Source organism: Hypanus sabinus, chromosome 14 (genome assembly GCF_030144855.1).
Source record: "Hypanus sabinus isolate sHypSab1 chromosome 14, sHypSab1.hap1, whole genome shotgun sequence".
Classification (NCBI taxonomy): domain Eukaryota; kingdom Metazoa; phylum Chordata; class Chondrichthyes; order Myliobatiformes; family Dasyatidae; genus Hypanus; species Hypanus sabinus.
The window spans coordinates 51,493,999-51,513,630 of NC_082719.1; the positions used below are offsets into that span (position 1 = coordinate 51,493,999).

The 19,632-nt window shown below is 38.3% G+C and overlaps 1 protein-coding gene across 10 annotated transcripts in view; it reads right to left on the reverse strand.

The window, feature by feature from the left end:
• The window catches only part of fryl (furry homolog, like), a 346,929-nt gene that overhangs the window by 202,356 nt on the left and 124,941 nt on the right, over window positions 1-19,632 (reverse strand). For all 10 annotated transcript variants that reach the window (XR_009515656.1, XM_059989161.1, XM_059989159.1 and 7 more), the window contains 3 exons: window positions 15,788-15,841; window positions 5,953-6,092; window positions 1,280-1,376 (listed from right to left, as the gene is read on the reverse strand). Coding sequence is in view for 9 of the 10 variants with exons in the window: in XM_059989161.1 (XP_059845144.1) it covers window positions 1,280-1,376; window positions 5,953-6,092; window positions 15,788-15,841 (291 nt within the window). In the remaining variant the exon portion in view is untranslated. The remainder of the gene's footprint in view (window positions 1-1,279; window positions 1,377-5,952; window positions 6,093-15,787; window positions 15,842-19,632) is intronic.

Sequence of the window (19,632 nt, forward strand, 5' to 3'; positions counted from 1 at the left end):
AGATTCCAGCACTAACCCTTGTGGCACTCCACTACTTAAAACTTGACAGCTTAAAAAGGACCCACTTAAGCTTAATTGCCAAAGCTCAAGGAGATAGTTGTGAATAAGATGAATAGAATAGAGTAACAACATCCAAACTAAAGTGTTTGGGTGGGAAAATGGGCAGGACAGGCAAGGCGAGCAATTAGTGGACCTGCTTGTCAAGATGTTGTGACAGATACCACATGGGCCAGATAAGGGACTGTTAATGAGCACAGAAGTAACTATAGGATCATTTTTTCTTCAAGAGAAGGAGACAACTATAGACAACAAATCATTGCCAGGAACAGTTACAAGGCTTTGATATTTTTAAGTCTGTAGTTCTTTCTCAGGATGATCTTGCCTGACTTGTTCAGTTTATTCAGCATTTTTTTTCATTTGAATTTTCCAGTAGCCACTATTTTGCTTGACTATTCTACGTGTGTTAAAAGATGACAGATGAAGTAATGCTAAAGTTAGGTAGGGACTTTTGACCACAGTAACCTACGATGAATTACAGAATCAAACAGAAGATTTAAGCATCTTATCTAAATTGAGTTTTGTTTAACTTAATGTAATTGTCCAATGTCAAGGAATTTTGCCAACAGAGATACATTTTGAAAACTTGCCTACATTTAGAGGACCAAGAATGTTACACCGCAGAAAAATCATGAAATTTACCATCTCAATAGTACCTCATTGGTTCTATTCTGAGACAGAAAAATAACCAATCAAATGAATATAAAACTAGGGATATAACAATATTTAAAACAAAAAAATAAATTGATAAATAATTGTTTCTGTTGAATTCATTTCTCTCAAAATTCTTTACTTCAAATGTACATTGCTCAAGTCATTAAAAAAGTACACCCAAATACTTGAAAGGTGTGAACAGACTACTCAAGCTTGTGGCAAAATCATTGGATTCAGTTAAGAATAATGACTATGTAAATAGTGTTATTGTTGCATGATACAACAACAAAATGCTTTATAAAAGCATAACTGCTTAAATAGATATTTTGTAAAATATAGCCACCAATTTTTTAAGTGGTTAACAGGATGAATCATTAATTTTCCTTCTTTGTTCCTTTAACCACTTGTACAAAAAGCAGCCATCGCTTTGTTTTTTTTTATTTTACAAATTTTGCTATGACTAAGATCCAGTGGATATTAACTCAGAGTTACAGAACACAGGTAAATATCCAGATTTATTTTTTTGCTTTACAGAGAAAACAAGGTTTAGAACGTTGCAGAAGCTTACCTGTTTTAAAACTTCTATCAAAACTAAGCAAAAAATGAAATCTATAGCTAAGTCTCTTCGTTCAAGCAAATAATCTCTATCACGATGTTGTTCATCCCTGAAAAAGAGAAAATAAAGTTAAAGCATTAGTCTACATTTGTTTCTTGTTCTATGTTGATTTTGTCATTTTAAAAATCATAGCATTTACAATGTTTCTCCTTTCTGTCCATGCTATCGATGTCAATGCATTAATTTAAGCTAATACATTATAAGCAATGGATTAAAATGAAAATCAAGAATAAAATATATATCCTGGGAAAAAGTTTGGACACTTGGGAGGCAGTTTGGAGTATGCTTTATTTTATTTATGGATGCAGTGATGCATTCTCAAGACTCTGCCAGAGTAGATTTTTCAAAATACCAGATGTAATTCTAATTAATACACCAAAAAATCTTTAATTCCCTCCTTTAAAAACATGCTACAAGGCAGCATAATAAACTATTCAGTAAACCCAGTAACATTTAAGAAGCACAGTAGCCCTAGTGCAGAAGGAGCATAGGAATTAGCACCTGGAATCCTGAAAAACAGATACTGGATAATCAAAGTTTCATTGCACTTGCACCAAAAAAGTGGCAGACTAATGCAACTTACGCTAAATAATGTAATGCTATTTTACCGGACTTTTTAAATGGTTGTTTATTTCAAAAATTAAACTAAGTTTTTTTTCTCCCCAATACAAATTCTTTTTTCCTGCAAAGGTTACAATGAAATGTTTTGAGTGAAGAGTAGAGGAAAATAAAAGACACCTGAAAATGGTGGAGATCTGTCTGAAATGGTAGGGGGAGGCAAATATAAACTTTTTTAAACTAAAAAAGCAACTGAGCCAAGGTGGATCCTCGCCTGGGTAAACCTACATAAGGCTGCGGGGCCAAATAATATATAGTGCCTTTAATTTGGCTTTTTTGACACTGATCAACAGAAAAAGACTCTTTCACTGTGACACAAAAACAGATCTCTACAAAGTGATCTGAATTAATTACAAATATAAAACAGAAAATTAAGTATTCACCCCCTTCAAGGAGGTATTTAAGAGATGCTTCTTTGGCAGCAATTACAGTCTTGAGTCTGTGTGGATAGATCTCTAACAGTTTTGCTCATCTGGGCACTGCAATTTTTCCTCATTCTTCTTTACAAAACGGTTCAAGCTCTGTCAGATTGCATGGGGATTGTAAGTGAACAACCCTTTTCAAGTCTGGCCGCAAATTCTCAATTGGATTGAGGTCTGGACTCAGACTTGGCCACTCCAGGACATTAACTTTGTTGTTTTTCAAGCATTCCTGTGTAGTTTGGGGTCATTGTCTTGCCGGAAAACAAATTTTCTCCCAAGTCACAGTTCTCTCGCAGACTGCATCAGGTTTCCCTCCTTTACCCCCTACCTTCACAAGCCTTCCAGGGCCTGCTGCAGTGAAGCATCCCCACAGAATGATGCTTCATGGTAGAGATGGTGTGTTTTTGATGATGTGTGGTGTTCGGCTTACACCAAACAGTGTTTAGTCAGGTGGCCAAAAAGCTCAATTTTGGTTTCATCAGACCATAGAACCTGCCCCCAGCTGACTTCAGTGTCACTCATATGCCTCCTGGCAAATTCCAACCGAAATTTCACGTTAGTTTTCTTTCCCCCCAACAGTGGCTTTCTCTTTGCCACTCTCCCATAAAGCTGTGACCTGGTGAAGGACCTGGGCAACAGTTGTATGTGCTGTCCCTCCCATCTCAGACACTGAAGCTTGTAATCCCTCCAGATTTGTCATAGGTCTCTTAGTTGCTTCCCTCACTCATCCCCTTCTTCTACAGTTAGTCAGCTTTTAAGGACAGTCTGCTCTAGGCAAATTTACAGCTGTGCCATATTCTTTCCATTTCTTGATGAGTGATGTAACTGCACTCCAAGGGATACTCAGTAACTTGGACTTTTTCCTGCATCCATCTCCTGACATGCTTTTCAACACCTTTTTGCAGAGTTGCATGGAGTGCTCTTTTGTCTTCATGGTGTAGTTTTTGCCAGGATACTGACTCACCAGCAGTTGGACCTTCCAGATACAGGTGTATTTTTACCACAATCAATTGAAACACCTTGACTGCACACAGTGATATCCCTCTAATTATTATGAGACTTCTTAAACCATTTGGCTGCAGCAATGACGATTTGGTGTGTCATATTAAAGGAGGTGAATATTTTTGCAACCAACTATTTTGTGTTTTATATTTGTAATTAATTTAGATCAATTTGTAGAGATCTGTTTTAATTTTGGCACAAAAGAGACTTTTTCTGTTAATCAGTGTCAATAAACGCCAAATTAAGTCTACTGTGATTCAATGTTGTAAAACAATAAAACATGAGAACTTCCGGGGGGTGGGGGAATGAATACTTTTTATAAACACTGCACCCGGTCAGGTGCTGAGGGACTATGATGCCCAGCTAACAGAGGTCTTACCAGACATCTTTAATAGTTCTTTGAAACAGTCCACTGTCCCTACAACTTCAAGGTAGCCACCATCATTTCAATGCCCAAGATAGCGATGGTAACTGGCTGAAATGATTACCACTCAGTGACGCTGGGTTCAAGAATTATGAAGTGCTTTGAGTGGCTGGTAATGGAGTTTAGAAAATTCAACCTTCCAGCTACATTGCATCTCATCCAGTCCACCTACCGTTCAAACCAGTCCACTGGTGATGCCATAGCCTCGGACCTCCATTTCATGTCATCACACCTAGAAAACGATGCCTCATACACCAGGATGTTGTTCATCAACACCAGCTTGGTGTTTAACACTATGATTCCCAAGAGGCTAGAGGGTAAACTGTACTTTGTTGGGACACAAAAGCCCCTTCTCTAACTGGATCTTGGACTTTTTGACGGAAAGACCCAGTCAGTTTGAGTAGGTAGCAATATCTCAAACTCCAGCACGCTAAGCGTTAGTGCCTCAGAGGGCTGTGTGCTCAGCCCTTTACTATTCATGCTATACCTGCCCATTCCAGATGAGGCAACACTTCACCTGCAAATCTGTTGGGGTCGTCTACTGTATCCAGTGCTCCTGATACAGCCTCCTCTACATTGGTGAGACTCGACATAAATAGGGAGACCACTTTGCTTTATCTGCAAACAGCACAATTTACAGGTGGCCACCCTGAAGCAATCTCCTTCCAGTGATTTTTCCCTCCCCCTTCCCTGGTCTATTTCCCACTCTGGCCTTTTCTTCTCACCTGCCTATCACCTGGTACCCTTCCTCCATCCCTTTCTCACTTTTCCCACTCTCCTCTCCTATCTAAGAAGATTCCTTCTTCTCCAGGCCTTTGCCTTTTCCTTCCGTCACCTTCCAACTTCTTACTTCATCCCTCTCCCCCACCAACTCGATATCACCTAAAACCTCTCTCACTCCACCTTTTTTATTCTGGCATCTTCCCCCTCACTTTCCAGACCTGATGAAGGGTTTTGGCCCAAAACGTCAACTGTTTTTTTTTTCCATTTCCATAGATTCTGCCTGACTAAGTTCCTTAAGCATTTTGAGTGTGCTGCTCTGGATTTCAAGTATTTGCATAATCTCACATTTATGACTTCTGCGGTTCACATTGCTGACTCACAACTGAACTATCAGATTCAGCTCAAAATGCATCATCAAGTTCGTTGATGGTGCAACAGTAGTTGGTCTCATCAGCAACAATGATGAGTCCGCATATAGAAAGGAGGCAGAAACGCTTGTCAAGTAGTGTGAGAACAACGATCTCAAATCTCAATGTAGACAAGAGAAAAAATATGATTGTGGACTTCAGGAAGGTGCAAAGCAACCACTCTCCATTGCACAACAATGTCTCTGCCGTGGAGAGTGAAAAACACAAAAGTTTTTTTGGTGTGTATATAATGGACGATATAATCTGGACCCTCAACACCTTTTCATTAGTCGAGAAGGCACAACAGAAGACTGAGGCCGCCCCCATTCTAACAACTTTCTATATGAGCAGTATTTGTTAGACTGCATGATTATGTAGTACAGAAGCTGCAAGACCTTGAAGACAAAAGTAAAAACCACCGAGAGGATTACCGGGGTCTCCCTCCCCACTATTTGTGTCATTTACTGAGAGCGGTGCAGAGAAGGGCCTGAAGCATTGTTGAGGATCCCTATTAGCCATCCCACAGTCTCTTTGACCCACTACAATCAAGCAGGAGATACAGGAGCACCAGGACTAGGTCTGCCAGAATGGGTAACAGCTTCTTCTGTGATTCTAATGGATACCCTGTCACCACTAAGGTCTCATCAATAGGACTGCAAACTATTTGCTATACTTCTACTGTCTAACTGTGCTGTGCACATGTAGTTTGAATTGTATTTTATTAATTTATGGTAATATTTTGTTTCATGTGCAGTGTGTGATATAGGTTTTGTGGGTGTACTGTTTTCCAGAGGAACGTTGTTTTATTTGGTTGTATACATGTACAATAGGATGACAATAAACTTGCACTTAAACTTGTAACTGAGATTTTAAAATTGAGATTATCTTGAAGAGCTTTTTCTCCTAAAACCATCATTGACACAATGGGTTGAATGGGCTTCCTCTGCTATACATTGTTATGATTCCCTAAACAAAAAGATGATTTCCTTTATTTTTCTATTTCTCTAACCAAAGGCAGAACAAACGTACCCTTTTGATTTTGTACTTGACCTCGGCCGATATTCATAGGATTCATCCTCTGTTCCATTCTGCCGCCTGTACCAGTCAAATAAGGTGCGTAGTAAAGACGGAAGGCAGTGTTCTGCTACTGAGCTCATAGAGCTAATCACCTGAAAATCACAAACATGGTCATAAAATCCTCTGAGTTCAAAATATCACAAGGTTTGTGCATTTCAGACATTAAAATCTGTACTTCCCCATTTATTACTGTGCCCTGGCTCGATTCCCAACTCAACTCTGGGCTTCCGGAAACTCTGCAATATTGTAACAATCAATACTGGAGTTCAATCCTTGCAATTCTCAAGGCCACCTGAGGTAGGATTCATTTGTAGTACTGATTTTCCTTATTAACTGTCTTGGCCTTGATTGGGATTATTGACATTTTATTCAATAAATGTCACTTTGTGCACAAGTGAAAAAGAGTATGTGCAAATTATTGTGATGCTCAACAAAAATATCTAGTTTTCTTGCCTAATGAGTCAATTATTTAGTTGGCCAATGCTGGAAAAATGACTCACTACCTCATTTTTCCAACAAGGTATATTAACAGCTTTCTGGACCAAGATCAGCATTTTCAGATAATCAACTATGCCAGCTTTTGTAACTTACATTTCCAACAACCACGGGGATTTCCCCCAAATCCTTTGTCCCTGTCACATAACTATTCACCTTTTGTTTCCGACTCTGCCAGATTTAATTTTTGTTATATACCAGGATTTAATCCTCATTTTTCACCTGGCTTTCTCGCTCCTTATTTTGATCTGATCTCTCGTACCATGCTTTCACCGAATTTCCATTTATTCCACTTTTCTCACTTATCCACCTTAACTTCTCCCAGTTGCAACGTTAGCTGTTCCTTTGCAAATGCTTAGCCTACTGCGAATTTACAGCATTTGCTACTTCATTTTAAATTCCTATATGCAAATCTGTATTTTTAGTTAAAATTCAACTAAATTGGCAATGGACTGGAATGAGATCAAAATCTGACCTATATAAGGACTGCTGTTCTTCTTTCTTAAAGACCATTTGGACTTATGATATTGAGGCAGCCTATTATGCTATTGATTTTGATACCAACCTTTCAAAACAGCAAGAAAAAAACCCCAAAAACCTTAAAATAAAGCCAATGCTATTAATGAATTTAAATACTGTACGTAAATCATGGAGCTGGAGTCACTAAGGCAGTCCGACGTTGCCTTCAACCTCATTCTGGCAACTCCTGTGACAACACTGGTGCTAAGCTGTATCTGCCCTTGCCCTTCCCTTGGACAACATCAGTGGCATGGAGAGGTGAGACTCGCTATATGGGCAACTGCCAGTCTTCCATACAACCCTGCCCAGGCCTGCACCCTAGAGAGGGCGCAGATCCGTGGTCTCACGAGACTAACGGATGCTACATACTACTTAAATATTATTGAAATAATAAATACACAATAAGGTCACTCTTGTTTTTCCTGATGGGCCACTGACAACTGAGTGCTTCCTCGAGCCTTGCTTTCTTCTTCCTTAAAGGCCAACCCAGTCTCAAAATCCTAAGACTGCAACCCAACCTTTACCAACAACCTCAGCAAAGTTTATGACATGATATGACATGTGACCAAGTCAGGGGATAGGAGGAACTGTAAAAGTTCATTAGCTGTAAATTGTCTTCTGATATCCTTAAACCATATTGTATTTGAACATATTTTACAGCTTTGACCCATGGAAACATTTTTAAATGAGTAATTGATTGAAATAATTCAGATTTCCCAAGTCACTGATCAGCAAATCATATTAAAAAAAACCTTTCCTGATCAAGGATGCAACGTGAACTCTACCATGGGATTGTCCAGTACCTCTGTCTATCCTCTGCCTCTTTATACAGCTATAATTTTCTTTTCTACCTGCCATTTAAAAAATCCTGGCACAATGTTTTGCAACAACACCTATCAATCTCCTCAAAATCTCCAACATGGCAAATCCTTTGCTCCGTACCGTCAGTCAAAACATGAATGTTTATTACAGTGAAAACTTTTCAAGGGGTTAATGAGCTCAGTCTTTCCTATGAAAATAAGTTTAGAAGACATAAACATGAGGAATAAATGGATGCAATCGATACAATGAAATGGCAAAGTTTTCATTTATCAATTGTTACAGAGTGATTTTGTATTAGGAAAAAAGGACATTTGGGAGAGTGGGGACTTGCAATGAAGCTGTGGACTAGTTCACTGCCTGCAGAGGTGGGAATGAGCTTCTTCCAGTGATCACAGAGTTGGAGTTAAAAGTAAATATGAGTTGAAGTTATAGTTAAGAGTTAAAGCTCAATGATATCAAGTCAGAGTACTGAGGTTAGGGACATGGAACCTTGTAACTGAAAGTAAATATTTCTAGACACTACAACTTCACCACCAATAAAGGAACTGTTAGTTGGTTTACAGGAGTTTCCTGAACTACTGTAATCTCTGTAGTGATTAATTCCAACTCAATATTTCCAGAATTTTGATCCAGCACTAAATGAATGATATTAATGTGTGTTTTCCTACATCTTGGGGCAAGGGACCAAAATGCAGAGAAGTGCTGTTCAGTTACACTCAGTACCTACTTTATTGTGTACACCTGCTCATTAATTCAAATACTTAACCAGCCAATCATGTGGCAACAACTCAATACATAAAAGCATGCAGACATGGTCAAGAAGCTCAGTTGGTGTTCAGACCTAACATCAGTATAGGGAAGAAATGTGATCCAAATGACTTTGAATGACTTTTGGTGCCAGACAGGGTGGTTTGAGTATCTCAAAAACTGCTGATCCCCTGGGATTTTCATGCACAACATTCTCTAGAGTTTACAGAGAATGCTGCATAGAAGAAACAAAAAAAAAATATCCAGTGGGTGGCAGTTTGTGGGCAAAAATATCTTGTTAATGAGAGAAATCAGAGGAGAGGCAAGACTGGTTCAAGCTGACAGGAAGACAACAGTAACTTAAAAAGCCACATGTTACAACAGTGGTATGCAGAAAGACATCGCTGAACATTAAGTATAGGAAGTACCAAATAAAGTGGCCACTGAGTGTAGTTTGGGGACTTAATACTCTCCATCCTCTAAACTACATCCTCTGATCCAAGAATCCAAAGGTAGTACAGAGGGGTTATAGAGTCCAAGAGTAGAAATCAAACAGACTGCCTTATCCAAAGCAGACAGGCTTTTCTGAGCTTTGCTATATAGTAGTAATGACCAACGTAAATAAGAGAAAGCTGCCCCTACTCCGATCTTTGTCAACCAGGCTCTTAAACATGATTCTTTTGTTGAATACTATGTCCAAAACATAGAACATTTAAATGTACAATATTAACATTACATGAGCAGGACAGAGCATGAATATATTACTCAGCAAATTAAATTGTGAAACTTCCATAAGTAAGGAAATCTGTCAGTAGTTGTAAAAGAAAAAGGGCAGAAAGCAGCTGTGTTTATCACAAGTTGGATCTTGATACATTTTGGTACTGTAGTCGTCAAGTTACGACAGGGTCTTGTTCCTGAGAACGATTCATAACATGAACTGTAAGTAAGTTGGAAATGAACACAAACAATGTGTCAGAGAATACTGCAGCAACAGTTATTAAGGTAGAGTGAGCCAGCTCATGAAGAGCACAGTGAGCGAGTAAGGCTAAGCAGTGCTCCCAGCTCAGCTTTATTCAGGGAGGGATGGGGTGGAGAGAAAAGGAAAATGGAAAAGCCCCATTCCAGCAGTCCAAGAGCAGCTAGCAAATCCACTTCCACCCATCCTACTGGACTTCCAGAGAACTTCTTCATGTGGGGTGTCAATAAGTAGGACATTATAACCTTTGAAAGACCTATAGAGGACAACGTAACAACTGAGAGACCTGGGTGGGTAATGCACACAAATATGTCATGAGTTGTGGAAGCTGTTTTGATGTTACAAACATGGCAAAGAGGAGGCAACAGAGGCAACTGAATGGTCTAAAATAGCACCAGTGAACAACCCAACAGCTGTCCTGCAGACTGTTCACAAACCTATTTAAAAAATTTTTTTTTACTTCTCGTGTCTTCTTTCAAATATGACAGTACTACTAGGCTGTGAGCAATTGGAACCTTTGATTTACATTTTGCTGGTGTGATCAATTGAGAGATCTGGCACCTTGCGGTCTTCAAAAGAGTTCGATGAGGTTGGGAGCAGACTGTGTGGCCTGAAGGTATGGAAGCAAGGCGCGAGTCCATGATTGGCTCCATTGCTTCTCTCCGATTGAGGTGTCGAGCAAGGTTGAAGTCAATGAAAGTGAGAGCAGATGATAGTTGGTGCTTGGTGCCATCTGCCGGCATTTGACTGGTCTTCCTCTCCCTCTCACTAACTGCTATCAGAAGAGTATTGGGATCCATGTTGAAAGGGTTGATCAGCAAGACCTGTAGCTATGGATCTATTTTGGAGAACTTTGAAGTTCATGTTGCATGGGTTTCTGGACTGGTTACTTTTTTTTTGCTGTCTTTGAGCAGTTTGATCAGGGCGATTGGTAAGGACTAGGGAGCTTTGGCAAAGACTGGCTTTGCAATTGGCCAGCATCAAGTGCTGAACTGAACTAAAATGAATAGTCCTGGTCGTCTGGTTTGATGTTTGGTATTCTATTTGTTGTTTGCTTGCTCTTTTTTTTAAAAAAAAATCGATTACGCAATTTGCTTATGTTTTCGCGCACTAGATTTTGTTTTCAGTTTTCAATCTTTTTATTGATTTTCAAATAAAGAATATACAAATCAGAGGAGGAGTTTAGCAGATAAATAATATAAAATACATATAAACAGCAATAATAAAAACAGAAAGGATATAATGTCAAAATCAAATAGGTAAAATATTATGCTGTTATATATACAATGGTCAAAAAAAAATTCCTCATAGCAAACATTAAAAAAAATTGCAAATTTTATTGATAAAGAAAAAAAACCCACTAACTAAACAGAAACAAAAAAAAAGAGAAAAAAAAAGAAAAAGAAAGATTGGGCAGTCCAATTGAGGATAAAATTAGAAAAAGAGAGGAAAAAAACACATCCTTCCAGTCATCTCTGAACCTTCATGGATAAGGATTTTCCCCAAAGAGAAGAAAGAAAAATAAATAGATAAAAAAAATTAAATCATGTGAAAATATTGAATAAAGGGTCGCCAGATTTGTTCAAAATTAAAGGATGTATCAAATGTCCGGCTTCTAATTTTCTCCAAGCTTAGACATGACATAATGGAGGAGAGCCAATAGAAAACAGTAGGTGGGTTAGATTCTTTCCAGTGTAGCAAAATAGCTCTCCTTGCCAGTAAAGTTGGAAAAGCTATCACATGTTGGGCGGAAGCAGACACTTTGCTTACTTCCTCTGGAATAATCCCAAAAATTGCTGTAAGTGGATTAGGTTGAACATCCATATCTATAACTTTAGATAATATTCCAAACACATCCCTCCAAAAATTATTTAAACTTAGAGTAGCCATTTCTGCGTTACATCTGTCACAAATAGGGCCTATATTAGGAAAAAATATGCGCCAATTTATCTTTGGACATATGGGCCCTGTGTACTATCTTAAACTGAATTAAGATATGGCGTGTGCAGATAGGTGAATTATTGACCAAATAATAAATTTTACTCCATTGATTATCTGAAAGTGAATGTTAAAGTTCTACTTCCCAGGTGCATTGAACCCTATCATTAGGCGACATGCGAGCATTCATTGACTGTTTATAAATGATAGCTATTAATCGTTTTTGAAAAGGTTTAAACTGAAAAATAACATAAGCCAAATTTAAAGAGCAGGCCGAGGGGTAATTTGGTAAAAAAAAAATCACGGAAAAAATTTCTAACCTAATTTCTAAATATCTGAAAAAATGTGTATTAGAGATATCATATTTATCCATTAACTGTGAAAAAGACATTAAACAGTCTTGTAAAAACAAATCTAAAAAAGTTTTTATTCCCTTAATTTTCTATGTTAAAAAAGCCTTTTCCAAAGTTGATGGTTTAAAAAAGAAATTAGAATAAATATTACTACAAAGTAGAAACATAGAAAATAGGTGCAGGAGTAGGCCATTTGGCCCTTCGAGCCTGCACCGCCATTCAGTATGATCATGGCTGATCATCCAACTCAGAACCCTGTACCTGCTTTCTCTCCATACCCCCTGATCTTATTAGCTACAAGGGCCATATCTAATTTCCCTTTAAATATAGCCAATGAACCGGCCTCAACTGTTTCCTGTGGCAGAGAATTCCACAGATTCACCACTCTCTGTGTGAAGGTTTTTCCTCATCTCGGTCCTAAAAGGCTTCCCCTTTATCCTTAAACTGTGACCCCTCATTCTGAACTTCCCCCAACATCGGAAACAATCTTCCTGCATCTAGCCTGTCCAATCCCTTTAGAATTTTATACGTTTCAATAAGATCCCCTCTCAATCTTCTAAATTCCAGTGAGTATAAGCCTAATCGATCCAGTCTTTCTTCATATGAAAGTCCTGCCATCCCAGGAATCAATCTGGTGAACCTTCTCTGTACTCCCTCTATGGCAAGTATGTCTTTCCTCAGATTAGGGGACCAAAACTGCACACAATATTCTAGGTGCGGTCTCATCTCACCAAGGCCTTGTACAACTGCAGTAGAACCTCCTTGCTCCTGTACTCAAATCCTTTTGCTATGAATGTCAACATACCATTTGCCTTTTTCACCGCCTGCTGTACCTGCATGCCCACCTTCAATGACTGGAGTACAATGACACCCAGGTTTCGTTGCATCTCCCCTTTTCCTAATCGGCCACCATTCAGATAATAATCTGTTTTCCTGTTCTTGCAACCAAAGTGGATAACCTCGCATTTATCCACATTAAATTGCATCTGCCATGAATTTGCCCACTCATCCAACGTATCCAAGTCACCCTGCATCCTTTAGCATCCTTCTCACAGCTAACACCGCCATCCTCTTAGCATCCTCCTCACAGCAAATACCACCAAATTGAAACCAAAGTTTTAAAGTATGTTTAACAATAGGGTTAAGAGCTTGTCTACCTATTCTGGAGAGTGAAAACGGAAGAGGAACTCCAAATAAAGAAGCTAACGAAAACCCCATTACTGAATTTTCCTCCAGCTGTAACCATGAAGGGCAATCTTGGTCATCTATATCATAAGTCCAAAAAGTAATATAACGAATATTAATTGCCCAATAATAGAATCTGAAGATTGGTAAAGCCAGTCCTCCATCTTTTTTTGATTTTTGCAATAAAAGTTTATTCACTCTAGAGCTTTTATTATTCCAAACATAAGACAAAATCAGAGAATCTATTTTATCAATAAATGTTTTTGGAACAAAAGAGGGAACTGCTTGAAATATATATAAAAATTTCAGTAGAATAACCATTTTTATAGCATTTAGTCGACCTATCAATGACATCAACATAGGGGACCATTTAGAAAGTGCCTGTTGCATATATTCAACTAAAGGGGAGAAACTATACTTATATAGGTCTTTAAAATATTTTGTAATTTTGATACCAAGGTAAGTAAAATGGTTTTTGGCAATATTAAAAGATATTTGATCATAATAATCAGAATAATTATTAATAGGAAATAATTCACTTTTATGTAAATTAAGTTTATATCCAGAAAAAGTACCAAATTCCATAATGAAACCTTATGTAATTTATCCCCTCTCCTAATACCCTGCACAGAATTAGAATCCCTAAGAGCAATAGCAAGTGGTTCTAAAGCCAAATTAAATAATAAAGGACTGAGGGGACAACCCTGACAAATACCTCTATATAATCTAAAATAAAGAGACTTTTGATTATTAGTTAGAACCGCAACTACCGGGGCATGATAAATCAGTTTAATCCAGGAAATAAATCCTGGACCAAAATTGAACCTCTTCAAAACCTGAAATAGATAAGGCCACTCCACCCTAACAAAGGCTTTCTCTGCATCCAAAGATACAACACATTCAGATTCTTTGGCTGAGGGGATATAAGTGATATTTAACAATCTTCGAATATTAAAATTTGAGTACCTTTTTTTTATAAATCCTGTTTGATCGTTTGAGATAACATTAGGCAAGATATTCTCAAGTCTATTTGCTAGAATCTTAGACAGGGTTTAAAATCTACATTTAGTAAAGAAATAGGTCTATAGGATACACATTCCAGTGGGTCTTTTCCATTTTTTGGAATCAATGAAATTAGTGCTTCATGAAAAGTTTTAGGAAGGTTCCCAGAGGATGTAGAATCGGTAAAAGTTTGATGAAGATGTGGTATAAGCATTTCATGAGAAGTCTTGTAAAATTCTACCGTATAACCATCAGGTCCTGGTGCTTTACCTAATTGCATAGAGGATATAGCCGCGCACTAGATTTTGAACAGGTTCCATAGTGTTTCTTTGTTTTGTGGCTGCCTGCAGGAGGCTGAATCTCAGATTTATACTTTTGATAATAAATGCACTTTGAAACTTTGCTTCAGTCCTAATAACGAGGACCGTTAGGTCTGTACACTTGTCGAATACTTGCAAGATAGCAGAAGAGAGGAGAGGTTTAAAATAGATTGTTGGCTGTGGGCCATTATGTGAAGGGCAAAAGAAGGAATGTGAGGATATGCTGGGATCAGCTTCACATTCCAGATGCTGGAGACGAGCAAGGCAACAGTATCAAGTTTCTGTTGATGCTCTCAGATGTGGCACTACTAATAGTCATTCTTCTGAGTATGGCGACTTCAAAGTAGCAAGCCCCAAGGAGAGTCAGCACTTGATGTAAAAATAAAAGCTCACAAGGATGGATTCCAACTAATTCTTTTCACATGCATCACTCATAACATAGGCTTTCATTCTGGAAACTGCTCACATTAATTATTTATGAAGCAATCTTTAAATGGATAAATTGTACAATATCCTTTTTGATATTCAATCTTCTTTCAATTTGGTTACCTTATGGCAACAAACTTCTTAAATTTTCATAATGACCTTCCAGTTTATCAAAATTTTATGACATAAACCTTTCAAGTTTACTTATGCCGAAACAGCGGATATTAAATGCATTGCTCAGTATATGAATGGAGAACTTGCACAAGGAAAGCTAGGTTCAATTGTTTTCTGTCCTGGAATAGTGGCTTTCAAGCAAAGTAAAGGTCTTCAAAAGCAGTCTCGGCAGTTCAAATTTATTGAGTGTAAGAGAAAAATCAATCAAGCCTCTTGCCCCAAAACTATATTTCACAGGTATCTTCTATGAACACAATACAAGCTGAATGGCGTTTTTATTCAACACACAATTATTAAGTGTTGCAGCAGTACTAAAGATCCATGCAGACCAACTAGCTGGAATATTTATGGACATATTCAACCTCTCACCTCTGAGGTCTGAGGTTCCCAGCTGCTTAAAAGACATTATTGTACCAGTGCCAAAGAAAAGCATGGTGACCTACCTCAATAAGTGTTGTCCAGTTACCTCAAGCATAATGAAATGCTTACATAACCGTAATGGAGTAAAATATTCAAATCATTAAGTACACTAAAAGTCAACATTTTCCATGTGAGGGTTAAAATTCTGTGATAACTATGGCTCAAATAGCAACATGATTTATACAAATAAGATAACACTTTGGATAATGCAGATTAGATATTAACATCTTGGATTTTCTCATGAATTGAATTAAATTGTAAGCTACTGACATAATACAAACAATACACAGTAACTCAGAATATTGTTTCTGGGGTGTACATATTAAAATGTCAAAGTCTTCTCGATGTAACAAATACAATACTTCACAATTAGAATTTTTCACGATTTCAAAACACAACATTCTGTTTACCTGATCAAACTGTAAATCTTCACCTCTTTGCAATGATCTGGACAATGGCTTCTCCTAAAATAACAAACAATGAAAAAAGTGACTGTAGTGCAGTTTTCAAGCAATAAAACTAAATTTGCATCAAAAGTACTTCAGGTTGAATTTAGAAAAGACAAACCACATGTATGCTATTTAGTAATTCCATAGTCAGTTCTCAAAAAATTAACATTCAAACAATACGAAGTTACTCAACTCTACTAAATGATGTTATGCTTTGATTATTGATATTTGAATTCCTGACTGCATATATCTATTCAATTTCAATTTCTAAACTGCCTTGGAGAACTGAGAAAGGAGGTGTGTTTATGTGACACAACACTGAGTCAAGACAATCGCTCAGCAAATGGTGGAATTTAAGACGGGAGTATGAGTTACTTCTACAGTGGCAAGTTCCAAAGATCAGTCATACATTCTTTCATTTATTTTGTTTACCTCTTTCATGCGATTTAGAGCATTTATGGATTATGTATTTGAATAATTTTGATTGGAAATATTTTAATTGCTCATCACATCAATCTTTGACATATTCTATAGGACTCTGTTCTTAAAGAATAATTCAGATATTGAAAATCCTCACTCTGACGTTTACCAGAAACCAGTCACATGTACAAAATGTGCACAGTGGAAAATGCAATTTAAAGTCTTAAGGTTTGATATTTAATATGACAAATATTTAACACTTTCTATATTCCAAGCGATGTCTTTAAAATTAGTTACACAACTGACAGACTAAGCAACATTGATAAATTATACCACACTGATGTTAGTCAAAAATGTTCTGCTTTGGGGCAATTAAGTACAAGAGTACAAGGACATGGTGAGTGGCTTTGCAACCACATATCAGTACTTAAAATTTCACCCTGGTTAGTTTCAGCAAATAACTATCCACTAATTAGTCCTCAACTAAACAATAGCTTTATCAACATACGGTGAAAGAATGTGATCTCAATAAAAGTAGCTTTGATGCATTATTCTAATTTTGACAATGACATTGAACCCTGTGAGATACTGCACTCATCCGAATACTCTGAAATTTAATTGCTCCATTAAGATAAATGTGCTTTCAGCTGCCAAAGCCAGAAACTCAGAAATGTACTCCTTACCATGCTCCAACTTCAATAGCACAATTTTAAATCTTCCTCAAAAATAATCTGTCATAATATTTGCTTGAGTATTAGTCAAGTCAAGTCACTTTTATTGTCATTTCGACCATAACTGCTGGGACAGTACATAGTAAAAATGAGACGACGTTTTTCAGGACCATGGTGTTACATGACACAGTACAAAAACTAGACTGAACTACGTAAAAAAAAAGAGAAAGCTATACTAGACTACAGACCTACACAGGACTGCATAATGTGCAGAAGGGAATGGAGTGGTTGCTCTGATAGCTTGGGGGAAGAAACTGTTACATAGTCTGGTCGTGAGAACCTGAATGCTTCAGAGCCTTTTCCCACATGGCAGGAGGAAGAAGAGATTGTATGAGGAGTGCATGGGGTCCTTCATAATGCTGTTTCCTTTGCGGATGCAGCATGTAGTGTAAATGTCCATGGTGGCGGGAAGAGAGACCCCGATGATCTCAGCTGACCTCACTATCCGCTGCAGGGTCTTACAATCCGATATGGTGCAATTTCTGAACGAGGCAGTGATGCAGCTGCTCAGGATGCTCTCAATACAACCCCTGTAGAATGTGATGAGGATGGGGGGTGGGAGATGGACTTTCCTCAGCCTTTGCAGAAAGTAGAGACGCTGATGGGCTTTCTTTGCTATGGAGCTGGTGTTGAGGGACCAGATGAGATTTTCTGCCAGGTGAACACCAAGAAATTTGGTGCTCTTAATGATTTCTACTGAGGAGCCGTTGATGTTCAGCGGGGAGTGGTCACTCCGTTCCCTCCTGAAGTCAACAACCATCTCTTTTGTTTTGTTCACATTGAGAGACAGGTCGTTGGCTCTGCACCAGTCCATTAGCCACTGCACCTCCTCTCTGTAAGCTGACTCGTCATTCTTGCTGATGAGACCCACCACGGTCATGGCATCGGCGAACTTGATGATGTGGTTTGAGCTGTGTGTTGCAGCACAGTCGTGGGTCAGCAGAATGAACAGCAGTGGACTGAGCACACAGCCCTGGGGGGGGTCCCATGCTCAGTCTGATGGTGTTGGAGATACAGCACTAAATTATGTTTGCTAATATCCTTTAAGTCCTTTGACATGTTTGATTACATTTGATTACATTAATTATAGAATATACATAAATGCAAGTGAAAACAGATACTGACCCACAGGCCATACATGCTCTATGGCAATGCTTGGGTTGGCTGTGTTTTACTTCCAAATCCCATTATTGCTGGTATTTTAATTTTTTTTTGTGTGTATATATAAACTCAACGTAGAGAATTTAAACCAAGAAAAAGAGAATACTTAAAAAGCACCAAATAACTGATGTCAAATTAAGAAAAAAATGCCTCTTTTAAGCACAGTTCTTAAATGCTTAAGTTTCTTTTTAGTTTATTTCATCTTTTGTATTGTGGGCATTGTTGGCAAAACCTGCATTATTATCCATCTCTAATTACCCTCAATTACCTTTAACACCTCCCTCTACAGCCTATTTATTGCATCTATACCAACGTTGAGGAACCATTTAGGATTTACACATGGAGATAATGGAGAAAGAAGAGCATTTTGATAAGGATGGTGTGTGACGGAGAAGAATCTGCAGTTGGTGTTATTCACAAATGCCTGCTGTCCTTGATAGTAGATGTTGCCGGTTTAGGAGGTGCTATTGGAGTAGATTAGGAAATTACTGTAGTGCATTTTGTTAACTATACACACAATAGTCCCAAAAACTGAAAGTAAAAGAGAATGGATACATGAGTTCCTGAATGGACAGAATGGCCTTGAGGTTCTTAAATAACATTGTTGGAGCTGCATTCACTCATGTAAGTAAAGCATTCTATCAAGCTCCTAATTTCTGCCTGTGGTTGTTGATAAAGATTTCAGGTGGCAGTAAGCGACCCACTGACCACACTTAAAGATCCAGTTTCAAAACAGTGGTGATCCCCACAATATTCGATGGAACAAACTTGATGATGGGCATTCTACAGATGGCCAAGGGTAGGTAACTACTGCCTGACAATCTAGTGGCTAACATTCATGCTACATATCAGCACGTGTAAATATTGTCCAGATATTGTTTGTAGCTCTGGGCTCCTTCCTCTGAGTAGTTTTGAATGGAATATGAAATAGTTCAATTAGCAAACACCCTCACTTATAGGCGTTATATAACAATATTCTATTAAGCAAATCTAGTTTGGACCCATAGCTTTAATAGTAAACACAAAGTATACTGCAATTGCTGTGGTCAAATCAAGACGTACAAACAAGCTGGATGAACTCAGCAGGTCGGACAGCATCAGTTGAAATGAGCAGTCAACGTTTCGGGCCGAGACCCTTCATCAGGACTGAAGGAGGAGGAGGAGGAGGCAGGGGCCCCATAAAGAAGGTAGAGGGAGGGCGAAAGGTGCGAGGTGAAAAACCAATCAGAGGAAAGATCAAGGGGTGGGGGAGGGGAAGCAGGGAGGGGATAGGCCGGAAAGGTGAAGAAGGAATGCAAGGGGAAAGCACCATGGGTAGAAGAAGGCAGCAGAATCATGAGAGGTGATAGGCAGCTAGAAGAGGAGGCAGAGTGAAAGTGGGATGGGTGAAGGGAGAGGGAGTGAATTACCAGAAGTTGGAGAATTCGATATTCATACCAAGGGGCTGGAGGATACCCAGATAGTATAATGAGCTGTTGCTCCTCCAACCTGAGT